Genomic DNA, 19,153 nt, shown 5'->3' with positions numbered 1-19,153 from the left:
AAAAAAAAAAAAAAAAAAAAAAAAAGGCTGGTTATATGGCTCCGTTGTTAACTGCCCCTGGGTTCAATCTCTGGTACCAAAAAAAAAAAAAAAAAAAGTCAGAATTGATTAAAATTTAAGCCAATCTGGTAGAAAAGTCTACAATTTAACACAAAAAGGGACAGATGCTAATTAAAGTTAATTTAAACTTAAATAGAATATAGAAATCTAGATATCTAAAAATTAATGTTGTTAAAAGAGAAGGGAGCCAATTATACTTCCTGTACTGTATTACTATCCTTGACTTGAGCATAATATCACTCATTGTGTCCAGGGCACAATACTATCACAATACTATTCTCTATTTTCACAGCTGTTGCTAAGCAAAAATCCTTACAATGGCATTGACTATTTACATAAGAGAATTTGCATGTCATTTTCTAACTTTTTCTAAAATATATTTTTTGATTGTTGATGGGCCTTTATATATGTGGTGCTGAGAATCGAACCCAGTGTCTCACACATGCTAGGCAAGTGCTCTACCACCAAGCCACAACCCCAGCCCCCACTTTCTACCTTATATCTGTATTAGATTATACTTTAGTGACAGTGTACTACTAATGCACTACTAATGGTTCACTAGCAAAATGACAAAATAATGTTTTTTGCACATAATATGTATTAAGTGTGTGCCATTTTAATATGAAACTCTTAAGTAGAAACTATGAAAGCACACACCCACAGGCTAGAAATATGTAGATAAATATGCTGATATTCAGATGTGCAATTCAGAAACAACCACCACACAGTGTCAGAGAATGAGGCAAGGAACCCTTGTGAACACTCTGGCCTTTGGGAACACTGGTTTCTATCTTTTCAGATGTCACTGCCCAACTGCTCCTTCCATTCATGTTTTCCTGGCAATTATACAAGAGCTCCTCTTTTGACTATCTATTTAATTTTGTTTAAACTGTGGCAGAAATTTACACTCTAACATTAAACAAATATCTTCCCATTGATATTATTTTAAGAAACCTACTCTGGAAATCCTACCGGCACATTGCCAGTTACTTCTGTAATGTGCAGCAGAAAAACTGTGGTTCACATCTTTAGAAGTCAAGAGACTACTTTTAGAGACAGATAAAATACAAAACTATTGTCATTTAATGTGAACTTTGTGTCACGCCACAGTACAGACTCCTGTCAGAATTAAATGCTTCCCAACTACTTACATTTTTATTTTCAGCAGATGTAGTCAAAGTTGAAACATTCTCCTATGAATCATTAGAAAATATCTGCACTGAAAACATACTCTTGATTTACAACATAAGTGGCCTCACTGGATCTTTTTTTCCTTCACAAGATTGTATCAACCAGCTTTTAACCCCCTAACTTTCCCACTTTTATGTGTCACACACCAACATCTTGATTCTGTGAACTAATCAGATAATGAATCATATTGAATATTTGTTTCTCACAGTGATTTTTACTTGAAAAGGGGCCAAAAATAAAGTACTAGTTTAATAAAAGTAGTTTTCTTCAGTTCACTAGTGCTTCATGAAAGGTAATTTATGGTTGCTCCAAATTGAATAGTTTACAAAAATTTTAAAATGTTATCACATAAAAATACTTGATCTATCGGGCTGGGGTTGTAGCTCAGTGGTAGAGCACTCAGAGCACTCACCTAACATGTGTGAGGCACTGGGTTTGATTCTCAGCACCACATTAAAAAAATAAATAAAATAAAAGTATTTGTCCATCTACAACTAAAAAAAAATCTTTAAAAAGAAATACTTGGTCCCTTGATGCTCAAAACACTACAAAAACTAGGGATAGTAGGAACATACTTCAACATTGTAAAAGCTATCTCTGCTAAACCCAAGGCCAACATCATTCTAAATGGAGAAAAATTGAAAGCATTCCTTCTAAAAACTGGAACAAGACAAGGATGTCCTCTATCACCACTTCTATTTGACATAGTCCTAGAAACTCTAGTCAAAGGAATTATGAAGAAGAAAGAAATTAAAGGGATACAAATAGTAAAAGAAGAACTCAGATCATCATTATTTGTTGATGACATGATTCTATATTTAGAAGATCCAAAAATTCCACCATAAAACTTCTAGAACTAATAAATGAATTCATAGAAGTAGCAGGGTATAAAATCAGGACCCATAAATCAAACACATTCCTATACATCAGTGATGAATCCAATGTAAGAGAAATTAGAAAAACTACCCATTCAGACTCAATAAAATTAAACAAAATAAAATAAGATAAAATACTTGGGAAACAATCTAACAAAAGAGGTGAAAGACCTCTACAATGAAAACTATAGAACACTAAAGGAATACATTGAAAAAGACCTTAGAAGATAGAATGATCTCCCATGCTTTTGGAAAGACACAATATTGTCAAAATGGCCATACTACCAAAAGCATTATATAGATTTAATGCAATTCCTATTAAAATCCCATGACATTCTTCATAGAAATAGAAAAAGCAATCATGAAATTCCTTTGGAAAAAGAAGAGACTCAGAATAACCAAAGCAATCCTTAGCAAGGAAAGTGAAGCAGGAAGCATCACAGTATCAGACCTTGAACTATACTACAGAGTCATAATAACAAAAATGGCATGGTATTAGCACCAAAACAGACAAGTAGGCCAGTGGTACTGAATAGAAGACACAAAGACAAACACAAATAAATAAAATTATCTCATATTAGACAAAATGTGCCAAAAACATTCACAGGAGAAAAGATAGCCTCTTCAACAAATGGAGCTGGGAAAACTGGAAATCCATATATAACAAAATGAAATTAAAGCTCTATCTCTCACCATGCACAAAACTTAACTCGCAGTGGATCAAAAGCTTAGGCACTAGAATAGAGACTCTGTACCTAATAGAACAAAAAGTAGGCCCAAATCTTCATCATTTCAGCTTAGGACTTGACTTCCTTAATAAGACTTCAAAAGTGCAAGGAGTAAAATCAAGAATCAATAAATGGGATGGATTGAAATGAAAAGCTTCTTCTCAGCAAAGGAAACAATCAATAATGTGAAGAGAGAGCCTACAGAATGTGAGACAATATTTACCATATGCACCTCAGATATAGAATTAATCTCCAGGATATATAAAACACTCAACACCAAATAATAATAATAATAACAACAACAACCACCACCACCTAGTCAAAAAATGGGTTAAGGAACTGAACAAACTTTTCACTGAAGAAGAAAATAATGGATCAACAAATATATGAAAAAAATGTTCAACATCTCTAGCAATTAGAAAAATGCAAATCCAGTCAGAATGGCAATTATCAAGAATACAAACAACAATAAATGATGGCGAGGATGTTGGGCAAAAGGTACACTCATACATTGCTGGTGGGAATGCAAATTGGTGCAACCATTATGGAAAGCAGTATGGAGATTGCTCAGAAAACTTGGAATGGAACCACCATTTGACCCAGCTATGCCACTCCTTGGTTTATACCCCAAAGACTTAAAATCAGCAAACTACAGTGACATGGCCTCATCAATGTTTATAGCAGCTCAACTCACAATAGCTAAAGTATGGAACCAACCTATATGCCTTCAACAAATGAATGGATAAAGAAAATATTATATATATATATATATATATATATACACACACACACACACACACACACATACATACATACACACACACACACACACAATAGAGTATTACTCAGCCTTAAAGAAGAATGAAATTATGGCATTTGCCATAATTTAATTCTTCTTTAAGAAGAATAATGAGTCTCTTCTTTTTCCAATATATATGGAACTGGAAAATATAATACTGTGAAATAAGCCAATCCCCAAAAAACAAAGGCTGAATGTTTTCTCTGATATATGGGTGCTAATTCACAATAAGGGAGGGGAGCTAAGGAAGAATAGAGGTACTCTGTATTAGGCAGAGGGGAGGGGTGATGGGTGCAGGAAGGATAGTAGAATGAATCGGACATTATTACCTTATATACATATATGATTACATGACCAGTGTGATTCTACATTTTGTACAACCAGAAGAATGAGACGTTACACTATGTATGATGTGTCAAAATGCATTCTACTGTCATATATAACTAATTAGAATAATTTAAAAATATACTTGGTCTGATAAGGAAAAGATACTGAGAATGTACAAATTATGCTCAGAAACTCTACCAGCAAAGCAGGCTGATCTGATGCTGATCTGCACCGACCATGACCCGCTGTGGGCCCCACTGAGCTGGTTGGTGCTGGTCTAAATGGGATGAGGCCGGTGGGGTGGTGATGATAGTTGATGGTCAACAATCATGGCAGGGCACATTTTAGCCCAAAGACCAATAACCATGTTGTGATGTCATACCTTGCATTTATTTAATTCACCCTCATTCACATGCTTTATAATGTCTTTGTTATTGTTTTCTCCTTATTATTTGTTCCATTTATTTAATTTTACTGGTGTATGATATTTACACATAATAATGAGTTTCACATAACATAATTTGATTGATTTCATTCCCCAGTACTTCTCCTTTTATCCCCCTCTTCCCTCCTGACCCCCCTTTTCTCCTTTACTCGTCTCCCTTCTACTTTCACGAAGTCTTCTCTCTTATGTTTTTCTCTCTGGATTTCACATATGAAGAGAACATGTGACCTTTGGCTTTCTTAGTCTGGTTTATTTCCCTTAACAGGATGCTCTCCAGGTCCGTCCACTTTCCTCCTACAGAAGGTAACAATCACACCAGGTTTTTTTTCTTCCCTGTACATACACCACAGGTTTCATTTGAGGGTAAGATTTTACTGAAACCAATTTTAACCCACAAATTGCTTTTTTTTCTTTTTTTTTTTTTTTTAATCAAAGGAGCCATGGCAGGACTTCACTTAGAAAGCCTGTCCTTCCCATTTCTACAGTATGGCCAGTTTACCAAAGAAATGTTCATACTGTCAATGAAATTCTGGACTCTACCAATTTAGAGGCTTCCCAGAGTTTTCAGATGAACCTTCCATAGCATGTATGCAAAAGGATTGGTTGAAGAAGTCTTAGAAATAAAAAATAAATAAATAAAAAAAGGCAGACTCTGAGGTTCTGTTATTACTGAAAAAATAAACAGAGAAGTCAACTGGGTCAAAGCAACATGATAATGAAGAGAAAAGGAAGTAGTTGGGAAAAAAAAAAAAAGTCAGGTGCCCAAAATAAGAAAAAGACTGAAACCTGTTCTCATAGTCACTCATTTAGAAAGAATTCAACCACTCATAATAGATTCAATTTGGTTGTCAACATTCAATCTAATTAAAAAAAAATCCATTACACAAAATTCTCCCTCTCTAAAAAGGGGTAAGATTATTTACAGAAAGTAAAAAACGAAAACAAAACCTCAAAATACTTTAAGTAAATTAATCTCAATAGCCCTCCCTCCCAGGCACACAGAATCAATTCACAGGGTTTGTAAAACTAGTTTGGTCGCTTGCAGGGATTGCACACAGGGGTAGGTACATTCTTTTGCTATTCGTCCAATTCTTGACCCAAGAACAAGGCCTAGTACTTGCACCAGACTCTTTTTTTTTTTTTCCATTTATATCTCCTTTATTTAACACAAAACATGCAGCAGCTACTCAGTTCCTTAACTTAATGGGCTCTGGATTCAGGGCCACGGGAGAAAGGACACATGAAGGATGAATGTGAGGAATTCGGCTGTATACCATATGTGCAAGGAAAATAAGTCAGTTCCAAAGATTTCCAACCCCTGGCTAGAGTATTGTACTGACAAATAATATATGAAGAGGTGTTATTAATATGTGAAAAGCCAACTATTTCCAATATTCATCAAATATCACTAAGTTCCATCACATGAATTAAAAAACAAAAACAAAAACAACAATAACACTTTTCCACAAAGTAAAATTCAATTTTATAAAAAAATCCATATGCTCGTCTATCAAGAACCTGTTAGATGGAACAGAACTGATAGATTGCAATGAACAGAACAAGTAAAAAGACAGTTGAAAAACTGGAATTTTGGAAAGAATTCTAAAACTTTACCTTACTCCTCTCCCAAGGTCAGGAAATGGCCTTGAATTCAGGCTCTGAAGCTTATTGACTCTGTCTAAGCCTCACCTACAGTCAAGTGTTGTTATTGGGATACTCACCTTGGGTTGTTTTTCTGAGGTATTGATGAATTCTGCTTTGCTGCCTACACTGTCACAAGGATGTCCTTGCTTCATTGCCAAGTGTCTGCAAGAGCCATGCCTGGGTTTAACTGTCAGATGCTGCAGAAGAAAATGTCCTTTCCAGGAAAGCTAAAGCACTCAGTCTGGGCCCTCAAAAGGCTGGCTTCAACTAACACCATTTTCTAAGCCTTGAATTTCCCAAGTCTTTCCCAGTCCAGAGACACCAGCAGCCTTCTCTGACCAGTCATGCATGTTGAGTAGCTTTGAAATGTTTGAAAACTGCCAGGAAGCTGGGATTCTCACAGTGATGGGCTACGACTGAGACCTATAAGAGGGTAGTATCAGATCATCCTGCATTTGTGCTGGTCTGTCCCACGTAACAGAGAATGGACCTTTCCAAATGCCCCTTGGAGAAATCTGACAGGTCATCCAACTTTCAGTCACATTGCACATGCCCACATGCACTCACAAGTCTCATCTGTCTTCTCTATACCCTGATTTTCATCATTACTTTTCTAAAATAATTATAAGAATGCCTAAGCTGATAGCTATGCCAAGAGCACATGTGCAACATGATGGTCAGTGTTGGTCATGTCTGAGCACATCAGCCTGGTGTTGCCTCCCATCTGAAGTTATGTGTGATGCTCCTGTCTAACATCGATGATCTGCAGTATGGCAGCTGCCACAGCATGGGTGTTGTGCATCTGTCTCGGCATTCTGCCAGCTCACATTCATCACTCCTTTCCCAGCTCTAGCGTGATATCTCACACCCCTATTATTTGGGACTTTGGATCTGCATGTGAAGAATAACAGAGAGTGAGAGAATGGGTGACACAGGGAAAATATAGAAGATAAGACTGGATCCCTTCTTGTAATGACGATGTAATAACACTGTGTGTGTTCGTGAGAAGGTGGTATTAGTTTTGAGAAGTATAAAATTTCTAGGAATTATTTATGTGACAGAATGCAACAGATATGTTTCCTACTTAAATTAAGCCTACAAAAACTGTTATTTCTTGAGCGGTCTTTTACTTTAAGGAGCATTTTCACATATTGTGTTTCTTTAAAGATACAAGTGCCCATGCTCTGTTATAAAAATCATCCTAAGATAAGATAGAGAAGATGAGAAAAAAAAAGGGAAGTGGGGAAGGATAGAAAACGAGAAATTATTACGTTTTTTATCTTGAAAAGTTTGCTAAGGCCATGAAGATTTTAATTAAGTTAAATCCACTATTTATCATTCAAACTAGATTTCTCTGAAAGTAAGGGATGCTGGGATAGCAACTGTAAATTGGGATTGTACTTGAACAAACTTGAAATAAAGTTACCCTACCTTTTATAGTAAATTTAAATGTCCCTCTTAAATTTGATCTTGTTCACAAATAACGTTTAAACTTCATTAGTTATTACATGGCATACAGTAGTAACAACTTTATAGGTAAAAATATGAAGAATTTCCCCCTTATCCAAAAGGAAAAACTAACTGCTCATTCATTCATTCACATAAAAATTTATTGCACTCCTACTACGTGCGAGATACTGGGCTAGGTATAGGATGCAGACTGACAAAAATACCCCAAATGATCCAGATACTTGAATGCTCCTGTTAGTAGGAAAAAGGAATTGTTTGCAGTTTAGACTTAGGTGCACAGAAAGAGAAAAACTTACTCTGAGAAAACTCAAAGACACCTAGATGTGTCATAGGTTTTTCTTGTTTCTCAGCAGTTCTCAGGTATGACTGTGTGGGAAAGGACTATGAGATAACTGAGTTTGCCAAGTTTGTGGAGCCTTAGAAATTAACTACAATTAAAATGAGAGCATTTTTAAAATATAAGAATATATACATATTTTCAACTATTCTTAGATAGTCTTTCATTAGAAATTCACATATTGAAGAAAATTCAAATTCAATTTTAGTTACATGAATTTTAAGAATAGAAAGATCACTGTTTGGCCCAGTAAAATAACTCAAAAGACATCAAGTATCAGGTGCTAAAATTTCATAAACACATGAACCAAGACCACATTCATTCACTGGATTATTGAAAAACAAATGAAAACACTGTAGGTTGCTAAGACAACTGAAATATGATGATATAATGAGGAGAATCTCTGTATCTTTAGAACTCAGATTTTGGGGATTGCACTAAACCCTCATCTATCTTAAGACACAAACTTTAAGGAGTTTTATTATTTTTATTTTTTTCCAAAGGCTTGGCTGGTGAAGTCCTCCAATCAGGACAAAGATTTGGTCCTGGAGGGTGTGAGGTGTGGCAGAGGGAGGTGTCCTGCCTGGGAACAGTTCCATCCTGTAGTATTTGAGAGAGGAAGAAAAATGTATTTGCAACACATTTAATAAAATTTCATGTAAATAGTCTCAAAATCCTGGATAGGTGAGAAATGGCAGTTTTTTTCTAGAATATTGTTATTTCAGATCTTAAATTCTGGTCTCACTCCATCCTAGTGGTATTGTTCTCTTTGGAGTTGCTCATCCAATTTAAAAATCATCTATTGCTCACAATGCTCTCCTAATTACCTTCTAGAATACTTCATTGTCAATATACACTTCCTGTTTTGTTCACTAAATTATCTCAAACAATGCCTGTCACATAGTAGATGCCTGATCGATAGCAAGTTTAAGGGCAAAAATAGGTGTTGCTGTAACTGAATTGCTGAAAGGAAAGCCATCAGATCGTATTTCTTCCACCTTGAAGAGGGACCCAAAAAGTTTCTATGTTTCTACTTACATCAAGTTTATTATTATTCTTCACTAATAATGCCCCAAGTCTAGAATGACCATAGGATATATGGCAGTTCAGTACCTCCTAAGCGGACCACCAGCTGATATGCTATGTGCTCAAGAAATGGGCATGACTCCCATTTGCAACAATTTTAATTCCCTGTGATGCAATTTTTTTCTTTCTTTTTCTTCTTTCTTTCTTTCTTTTTTTTTTTTTTAACTGGTTAGGTCCTTTGGATAAAAGTCACTAGACAGGGATGTAGTTCAGTGATACAGCACACATTTAGCATGCATAAAGCACTGGGTTTGATCCCAAGCACCAAGCAACTAACAATCTCCAGAAAGACTGTTTCATAAGATTTCATATGAGCTTAGTTTACTGTGGGAGAGGTTGACAAGAAACACAGCAATTTTCTACAATTAACATTTATACCTGTGGGGAAGTCAGGCCTTTTAGCATCACTGGAGAATAATGTAACTGTCAGGAAAAAGAGGCCAGAACCCTCTCACAGCCATTATGTACATTTCAGGCCAAATCTACCATTTCATATACATATCCATATACTTAGAACAAAAGAAAGAAATATTCAATGTAGACAGTTTGGAAAATGTGCTTCAATCACAAGAAAAAATAATGTGCAGTGTCTCTGAAAATAAGGACAACTTGCTAAACTTTCTCTGGGGCCTCTGAAGTCAGTCTCCTAGCTGGCGTCCCGGCCTCTAAGTGCCTATGTCACATCTGCTCTGTAATCACGCACACATTGCTCTATTATAACCTGATCAGAAATCTATTGGTGACCTCTTTATGCCTATAAGAAGGCTTGCCAAAATTTCAAATTTGGGTTCCTGGCTACTGATTGCTGGTTCTAATTCTTAAGGAGTGTTTTAAAAGTTCAGATTTAGATATTAATTTTGGTAAAATTGCCCTCAGAAAGGTAAATAATTTAAACTATAGTAAAAATTAATTAAACAACATTAATTAAATGCATTAAACAAACAACCCATCAACTAGATTCATAATAGAAAATGCAGAAAGCAATTCACATTCAGACTGGCATTTGAGAGCAGAGGACAGGGTCCATTGGATACTAACTGATCAACCTGGAGATGAGCACAGGGAAGGCCCATGCTTGGTAAAAGTCTTCACACAGAGGTAAATGGAACTGTTCTTACCTGGAAGTTTGGCTGCCACTGCCCTTAAAGGTCTACCTAGAACAATAATATTCACTTTGCAGATCATAGTTATAAATGTCTCACCTATGAAATAAGTCTCCATACTAGTGAGATGAGTAGTCATTGGATTATATCTAATTAAGGAATGGGGATGTGTTTTCAGTTTCCTTAAAACATGCTGGATTATATAAAGGAAAGCATGGAGGTTGGGGGTTAGATAAAGGAAAGTGGTGGAAGGTAAAGGCCACTTGTTGGGTTATGAGCTCAGCATCCCTTTCCTGGAAGTTCTTCCATACCTCATTCATACACACCTGGTCAGGTCCACTAAAAGCCACACTTCTGCTTTGTGACCATGCCTCTCTGATAACCATGCCCTTCCCTAGAAGTCTGGAACTGAGATAAAGAGAGAGACTTTTCCACCTGGGAGGCTAAAGAGGTAAATGTACAAATCACACATCCTCCTACTGTGGGGCCTGGAGAAAAATCAGGCTGATCAATCAGTTTGTATCCTGAGAGACGGAGATACTGAAGCCACTAGGAGAGATAGCACAAGTACTGTCCAGACATGAACAAGAGGGCAACCCCAGGTCTTCACCTTCTGAGATTCAACATACCCTCATAAGTTCTCTAAGAAATTATATCTGAGTTTAAAAGAACAAAATGACAACAGAGCAACATAAAACAAACCTCTCCTTCTCTGCCTTAACTGGCTTGTATTTATAGCTACAGCCTATAAGAGTGTGATCTAAAACAACTGAATTCAAGCCAGCCACGATCTGTGCTAACTTACCTAGTTTCCAGTCTCCTCTACTATTTCTTCACATGAATCACATGGGATTCTTCATTTATAAAACACACCTTCCGTTTCAGTTTCTGGTGAGCAGAACATGCTAAGGTCCAAACCATGGCAAGAGTTGTGAACAGAGATAATGTGGGAAAAGACAAGAAATAAAAAGAAAGCAAAAAAAAAAAAAATCAAGAATAAAAGATGTGAAGACAGTGAAGCAAAGGCCAAACAATTATCTGAATGAAGAGGTATAAATGGTAAGGTCTTAATGGTAGCCTCTCTGCCTCCCTTAATAGGTTAAAGGATGAGTCTTGTTCAATGTCAATGTTTAGAGATCAATTATTCTGTGAGAAGCAATATGTACATGCCTTTCACTCATATTATTTTACTCTCATCTGCTTACTCATTTAATCTTGGAAGATTAACTCTAGCAGGAAAAACAAAGAAATCAACAAGTATAAAGATAGCATTAAACTCTGCTTCCAGTAAGGATAAATTACTAGGAGTTTCCAATGAGACAGAAAAAAAGATTGACAGCACACATATATAATAAGACATTTAGAAAACAATAATTTAAATTTTGAGACTGGTATTAAAATCTTCAATTGTCACTGCTATCAGGGATTTAGTTAGATACCTCAGAGACTTCTCTGAGGAAGTCAGCTCAGAATGCTACCACGACCCAAAGGTAAAGATATGGTAGCTACTGAGGGTATAGTTAAAAATGGCAAAACAGAACACATCATTCATCCTCATCCAGGACTCCAGCTGCATCCACACCTGTAGGAATCTGTCAACATATGCCAGAAAAGGAAAAGTGGATTCCAAAAAACCTCCAGCGAATACCAGCCTAAATGAAGACAATGGAGAGGAACCCACACAAGCTCACACTTTGAAACTAGACAAAACACTGCCCAAATCGGGAATAAAAGGATTAAATTAGAATACGACTCATGTTAAATAAGTCAAAAGGAAATTAAATCACATTCTTAGAATATCTATCTATCCATCAATCATCTCTCATTTTCAGAAGTATAACCATATAACTTAAAGGAAGTGGTTTTAAATAACTAGAAATACTTGATAAATAGTTTGCAATGTGATTAGTAATTTTCTGTGTTTAATAGGAAAAACCAGTGGATGCTAATAACATGACTATGCCCAACAAATGGTTACATAATTCCATGGACTGTACAGTCAGATTGTGTTACTGAGAGAATCTAGGGTTTATTAGAACTACATCCCAAAATATTCAAGTTTGAGGAACTGCAACCTGGAAGTCATGATTTTTTTTTTTTTTATGCATCTTGGAGACAGAATATTGGGCTAGACAGACCTCAGATTTGACACAGTAAAATAATATGCATGAAGGGCCCTGAGCTTTCCCTGCTGTGAAAAACAACATACTATTTAATTTTTAAGCAGGCAATTATAGGCAGATAAATATTTCAGTCTTTTGGAAGCACTGCAAAAGTTATTTTGCTGGCAAATAAATATGCATAACTTAATACTTTAACTGTTATACTGCTAAATCACAACTATTTAAATAAGATGAATTAATTGCATTTTTAAGCTTTTACACTTAGATCTTCAATAGATAAACTTCTTGAGGCTCACTGAAATACTAGCTATTAAAGCAAAATTAATTTCAAAGCTTCTTTAAAGTTGGACAGTCATGTTGCCATTCACTTAATAATTGTGAAGTTAATCAAGTCCAGAGCAAGAAGACATAGGTCAAGGCCCCTGACAATTTCAGGTAACCACTGAGTTCTCAGCAAACTCAATTTCTTTAACCTATGAAATAGATAAGAGCCAACCCTCACCATTACACACAAAATCTTCTTTTTTCTCTACAAATGGAAAAACTACCATATTAGTTCCTCTGTACCTAGAAGTACTTCCTCTACTTTAATATTCTCCCTTGGATCTCATTACTCTATTCTACTGGTGATATTGAGGGCAGGGTGAGACAAAGCTATAACAGAAAAGATTTGGTGTAATTTCTAGAAGTCACATCACAGTCCAATTTCACCAAAATTTATAATTTCTTTTACTTCTTAGTTAACCAAACAAGTATAAAATGAAATTGCTTAATTTGAGTTGCATTTCCTTTCTATGTCTCTGAACTCTTCTTAGTGAAAATGTTTTACTAGTCAGAGGTCCAAAAGAGAAAAGACATAGAGAAGCAGAACAAAGATCATGAAAGGAACCCAATTGGTATTATGGAGGCCACTGTAACAGAGTAGCATTCTAAGATATTTATACAGAATACAATTAAAGTATGAAATAAATTATATCTTATATCTTCACTTAATATTTGAAATAAAAAATAGAAAGGTTTTTTAAAAAAGGATATTCATGGAAACATCTGCTAAAATATTCACTTATCTAGGAACCACCTATTATATTAAACAAGAACCATGAACATTATTTTTTGAGTGACTTGAAGGAGGAACAAATCCACATGAATGAATTCACCATGAATATAGAAAAAAACAAACTTAAAAATGTTTCTGTTTATCACTTAAGATGCTCTATCTAGTAGCAGACTTAATTTTCAAGTAAGGTAAAACATGACAAAAATTATAAATTTTAGTTTTTTCAGGTATATATTTTATGGTTAATATTAGTTTTAAGAACAAAGGCCAATAAGAGTATAATCTGGACATAGTTAACAACACAGAAGAAAAAAAAAACGAAAAACATTCAAGTGGAGTAAATTTTTATATGAAGCACTTTATATCCCTTTCCATAGGACATCAAGTTTAATAGTTCAAGGAAACTGCAAATACTGTCCCTGATGTCTGGCTTTTAGTGTATACATACTATCTTATTCCTAAGAAGATGGTTTTGCCCTACTCACATTGCATGGGTTTATACATTCTCTTTTCCCCAATCTGCCAGTTACATCTGCAGCCCAAGCATTTCTTTCCAAAAGAGGAATTAAGGCCAAGCAAGACAAAGAATTTGCTGATACACATATGTCACTCTGAGGATTCTAACAAAGTCTCCACACCCAATTTAATTACTTCCCTACTATAAAAACACTTTCCATCTGCATCTATTCTAATCATTTTGAATCCAAAACCAACACACTGTAAAGCTAGCTAAATAAATGAATGACGTTTGCTTCGGGTTCCGAGTGAGGCAGCATTTGGTATGGTAGTGGGTCTCTAGCTTATGTTTTATGCTGAGACAGTACTTCATTCTGAGTTCAATTCTTAAGATTTATATAGAATGGAATTACTAAGCTGCAGGTTTTAAATTTTAAATCTCAACTGAGTTTCTATCTCATACCACACACATACACACACACACACACACATACACACACACAAAGACACACACACAAGGGTGGATCAGAAATGGGAAAGAGAGACTGTGAATGCTTGTGGTCTTAATGGGCAAAAAAAGTATCCATATCTATATATAATAAAATAATACTGCTTAGTGTCTATTATTTTTTGATAATTGTTATAAAAACAGAACTTTCTATACATGCATATAATAAAAACTACTTTAAGCTATCTCTGATGAGCGAACTATCCAGTAGTCATTATTTCATTGCAGAGTATTCTTTAGCATAATTAGTGTTCTTTAGCATAATTAATTATTTTCTTTGTGTTCCATCATTACATTAACTGAGTACCACTTTCAGTACTCTCAGACCTAATATTGCTGAATAAATACAGGATCCGAGAAGAGCCACATCTTCTGTCACTGACAGTAACTGGAGTGTGGAGACTGGGCAGTGTACCAGTAAAAGGAGAGAGATCAGTACTGCCAGAACATCTGGGCAGCCTTGAACCAATAAGAAAGCCCAGAGGTTCTCAAAGGCTTTTCCATATCGGGTTTTAATAAGATTGTTTGTTTATTTGTTTTCAACTGCACAAAGTTTTAAAGTTTTTAGAAAGTGATTTGTCTGATTTTACCCATGTATATTGCACATCCAGTAATTTTAAGAGTAGCTGGTCCATGGAAAACAACTGCTAATTTCTATTCAACAACTGCTAATTTCAATTTCACAGCAGCTAATTTTCAATTTCACAGAGATACATATTGTTAAATAATGTGATATATTTTAACAGTCTCTTAAAATAGCCATTATTTATCTTAAAAGTAAAGTTATGTTTTTCCTCTCACTTTTATTTTTCAGTGCTTGGGAATTGAACAAACAGCCTCCCACACACTAAGCAAGCATTCTACCAATAAGCTAACATCCCCAGCCCTAAAACTATTACTCTTGAGGTCATACAGATTGGAATTTTCTACATTGAAAAAAAAAATGATGTCATTCTAAGATTAAACTCATTAAGCACTAAACTCTGTTTCTTCTCTAACATACTGATGACTTCATGAACACCGAATCAATTTGGAAGCATTCTGCTACTTAAATTTTACTTAAGTATAAAATTATATGTCAAAATTCCTGAGTGGCTTCAAATGTAAAAAAATCGATATATAATGAAGATGATTGTTCTCTTTTTTCTACTAATCCTCAAGACATGCACTTTACTAATTTATCAATGTATATAATCCTTGCAAAGTAATTCACAGATTGGTTACTCATAAAGGTCAGCAAAATGATCAGGAAGGAAGTCCCTACAAGGAATATAGCTTTCACCTTCCCTTCTCTGCATATTAGATTAGGATTCATTGGGTAGGGGGGATATCTTTGTTCACCCATTTCTTAATGTTCCAACAAGATAAATTTATTTAGTTCCATTTTGATAACTAACTATAAAGAACAAAGATTGAATGTCAATAATCCTATATCATATTACATTGCCCTTAATGATCCAAAGGAAAAGATCACATACAATCACTTTAACATGTAGAGGAATCAATTATAGGAACATCATGCTGTGTAAAATAAAGGAAAAGTTATTGAATGGTAAATGGATGGTACATAATACAATCTAGCTATCCAAAAGGAAATCATGGTACCATAAATATTTTACTGAGATCTGTATTCCTTTGTTGTACTAAGAGAATCACTACACCCATCATATGCTATGTGAAGAAGGACAAAATAACTAGTACCAACTCACAATTAAATGCGAATTTCTTAATCTATTAAGGTAAGTCATATCATTAGCATCAGATTAAGAACATAAGTTTATTATTGTCATGGTATTTATAATACTTTTACTTAACCGTTTTAAATTCAGGCCTGAATATGGAAATGAAAGAAGGAGAATGGTGAGATTAAAACATATGTTGGGCATCTGGTCTAGCAAACAACTCAGTACTAGCAAATCCCTCAGCAGTAAGGACTGAACCCAGGGCCTTGTGTGCCCTGAACAAATACTCTACCATTGAGCTACATCTTTAGCCCTAGCACTAGGTTCCTGTGTGAAGTGGTCTCATACTTCGATTCCTCAGTTCCACCGGCTCCCAACAACCAAAGAGAGAACGCCAAGTTAATGTTGCATTTACTAATTTGATAGTATTCTAAAAAATCTAGCAGTGTTTCATTACAAAGAGAAATATTATGGTTTTTATTTTTTGGTAAACACAGATTTGACTGTTATTCAATACCCAGCATAATTCCTGATAGAAATACATTATAAAAGATCAGATTGAAAAACGAAGTTTAACTTAATATGACATCTAAGAGAATATTTTTCAATCATTTCTAGAGATTTGTTGTTATTCTTTAAAACCAACTTCAATCACAATCTCTTTTTATTAATGTTATCATTAATGGTGCCCTGGCCAGGTAATATGTAATTTCCACACACAAATTCTGTAACAAACTCAGTGTTTCAAATCTCAGTTGTACCTGATATATAATATAAAATTTTACTAGTTTTGAAGCTTCAATTTTTCTTAGAGGAGTCTCAATCTTTATTTTACTGTACCTGGAATTCTGAGGTTCTGAAACATCGGAATCTGTGCACGTTTTCTTTACCTGTAAGAAAAAAGTAGTAGTTATTCTCATATGAAAATATAACTTCCTTACTCAGGTTCACACACTTATTAAAGTGGATACAGCTCTGCTCACCAAGGTCTCTATAAAATACTCCCCACATTTTACAGCAACAGCATGCAGTACTAAATAGTGTATTTCATTATTATCCCATGAACAGCTGCCAAATGCACTTCGCTGGTCTCCATCAGTATGTAAAATGTTCAGCATAAATTGCTGGGGACCAGTCGAATGAGGAACAAAGAAACCAAAGAACCATGTTTCCCACTTAGGAACGAGAAAGCCATACTGTTCTTAGTCCATTAGGAAGTGTTTTTCCAATGGATACTGCTCCTGTCTCCCACTAAAGCACACAATAATAAACACCAGGTTCTGGAGCACAGTACAGTGTTAGCTAAAACATTCATATATTAATTTTCATTTTCTTAATCCAATGACTGTATGTTTTATACATGTCTCAGCACATCAATTAAGTTTAGGCATTGCTCCTAGACTTTTCACATATATTTGCAGTATATTTCACAGACTATATTTCAATTTTGAGGTTTCTAACCTATGAAAGGTAAAGAATGAGAATAACTTTTGCTTTTCAGGCTATGCTATCCATTCTGAAGAGATGTATGTTGTAACCCTCTAAATAAGGGAAAGCACATATCCATCTTCTTTCAAAATTTAACATCAAGCCCAGATACCTATTCTGATACCATAGTCTTAAAGGTATATTGTATTCATAGTAGAATAAACCTCAAAAATCCTTTCATTAATATGGAAAGTGCACAATATGTATTTACAAGTCCACTGTCATACACTCCGGATATCCATATTGTGATGGCCTGCCCATTTATGCAACCCACAGGATTCCAGCAGTTTCAGCTTCTAATATGTGACTTGGAAGTGAAAAAGTCTACTCGATATATACTGCATAGAGACACTTATGTGGTGTGAATTGCAAAATGAAAGGCACCACTAAGGACAAGTTTTAACTTGTACAGTATTGTATTTCTAGCTCACAAAGCAATTCTTTCCTCCTCTTAAAGAATGCTTAAAACATACACACACACTTAGAAGAATGCTTAACACGCGCACACACACACACACACACACACACACACACAGCCCTACACTTTCAAAAATCTGTGTCTTTTGCTTTCATTTCCAATCATAGACATTTTTGTAATCTGGGAAACCAATTATTTCCTTGATTAACTTTGTACTCTCTTTTGCTTCCAGTGTACACATTTACACAATAGGAAAATCAAGCTGAGAAGCAAAGAGATTGTCGTTCTGTTCTATTTGTTCCCTTACCATGGAACTCTAGCACCAGGAGACAGAGGAAGGAAGAAATGTTTTTAAGAGCAGGGGAAAAAAGAGGAAGAGAAGGAGAAGGACAAAGAGAATGAAAAAGACAGAAAAGGTGGGGAAAGAATACTTTTCTTAAAATGTGGATACAAAATTCACCAGAAAATCCACCAAAATCTCATGTCCATTAAAAATTTGTCCAAGAAAAAAATAGGAACCAAATGGGAAAGACAGCAGGAAATACAATCCTTCCTTCCCACTAGTTCTTTCCTCTAAATCACCACCAGAAACCATCTGATCTGCCCAATGGATACACAAAAAACACTCCAAATGAATCCTACTTTCCTTAAGACCATGGTGACTTACCTTTGAGACTGGCAGAGAAGCTCCAGAACACCACAAAAAAACAAAACAACAACAAAAAACATACACTCCCGGCAAGACTCAGAGCCAGGTAAGCTTCCTGTGACTTATTGACAAACCATTTTTTCTTTATTACCCTTGATTTTCCAAAGCGTCATTTTCCAAAAAACTTACCAGAAAGTTCTGATTCTTTTTAATTCATTTTCAAAGTACTAATTATAATACCAATCTAATAATTATAATACAAATCTATTGATTCTTTTACTATCTAGTACCCATGAAATCCTGGACTTCTAAATAATAATTAGTATAAGTAAAAAATTAGATTTTTTTTCAGATATTGGTAAAGCTATGCTTTCATCCAGATGGTTGCAATTAGAATTTTTTGTTCACTTTGTGGTTGAATGAAGGAAGGGTAGTATTTAGTATACTGTGACTAGTATAGGGTACAAGTATCTGAAGTGCTGTGTTTACAAAACAAACTCCTCCATCTCAAAGAAGAAGGGAAGGGAAAAAAAGGAGCAATTTCTGAACTGGTTCTTGAAAACTCCACATGGAGAACATCAGCACTTCCCTGTCCTGGGCTTGGCAGGAAACCACCTTATGAAGTCCTGGTACCCAGTTAAAGGGTCTAGAAATTAACCTTGGGCAATGCAGACCACTGAAGTGGATATATATATATATATATATAT

General features: G+C 35.2%; 1 protein-coding gene across 11 annotated transcripts in view; it reads right to left on the bottom strand.

Moving 5' to 3' along the window:
* The window catches only part of Eya4 (EYA transcriptional coactivator and phosphatase 4), a 266,666-nt gene that overhangs the window by 115,159 nt on the left and 132,354 nt on the right, over positions 1–19,153 (bottom strand). For all 11 annotated transcript variants that reach the window (XM_048798491.1, XM_048798497.1, XM_048798484.1 and 8 more), the window contains one exon: positions 16,732–16,781. In XM_048798491.1, coding sequence (XP_048654448.1) covers positions 16,732–16,781 — 50 coding nt within the window. The remainder of the gene's footprint in view (positions 1–16,731; positions 16,782–19,153) is intronic.

Source organism: Marmota marmota, unplaced genomic scaffold (assembly GCF_001458135.2).
Source record: "Marmota marmota marmota unplaced genomic scaffold, marMar, whole genome shotgun sequence".
Classification (NCBI taxonomy): domain Eukaryota; kingdom Metazoa; phylum Chordata; class Mammalia; order Rodentia; family Sciuridae; genus Marmota; species Marmota marmota.
The sequence above is the reverse complement of the archived record's forward strand: the minus strand, read 5'-3'. Positions and strand labels throughout refer to the sequence as shown.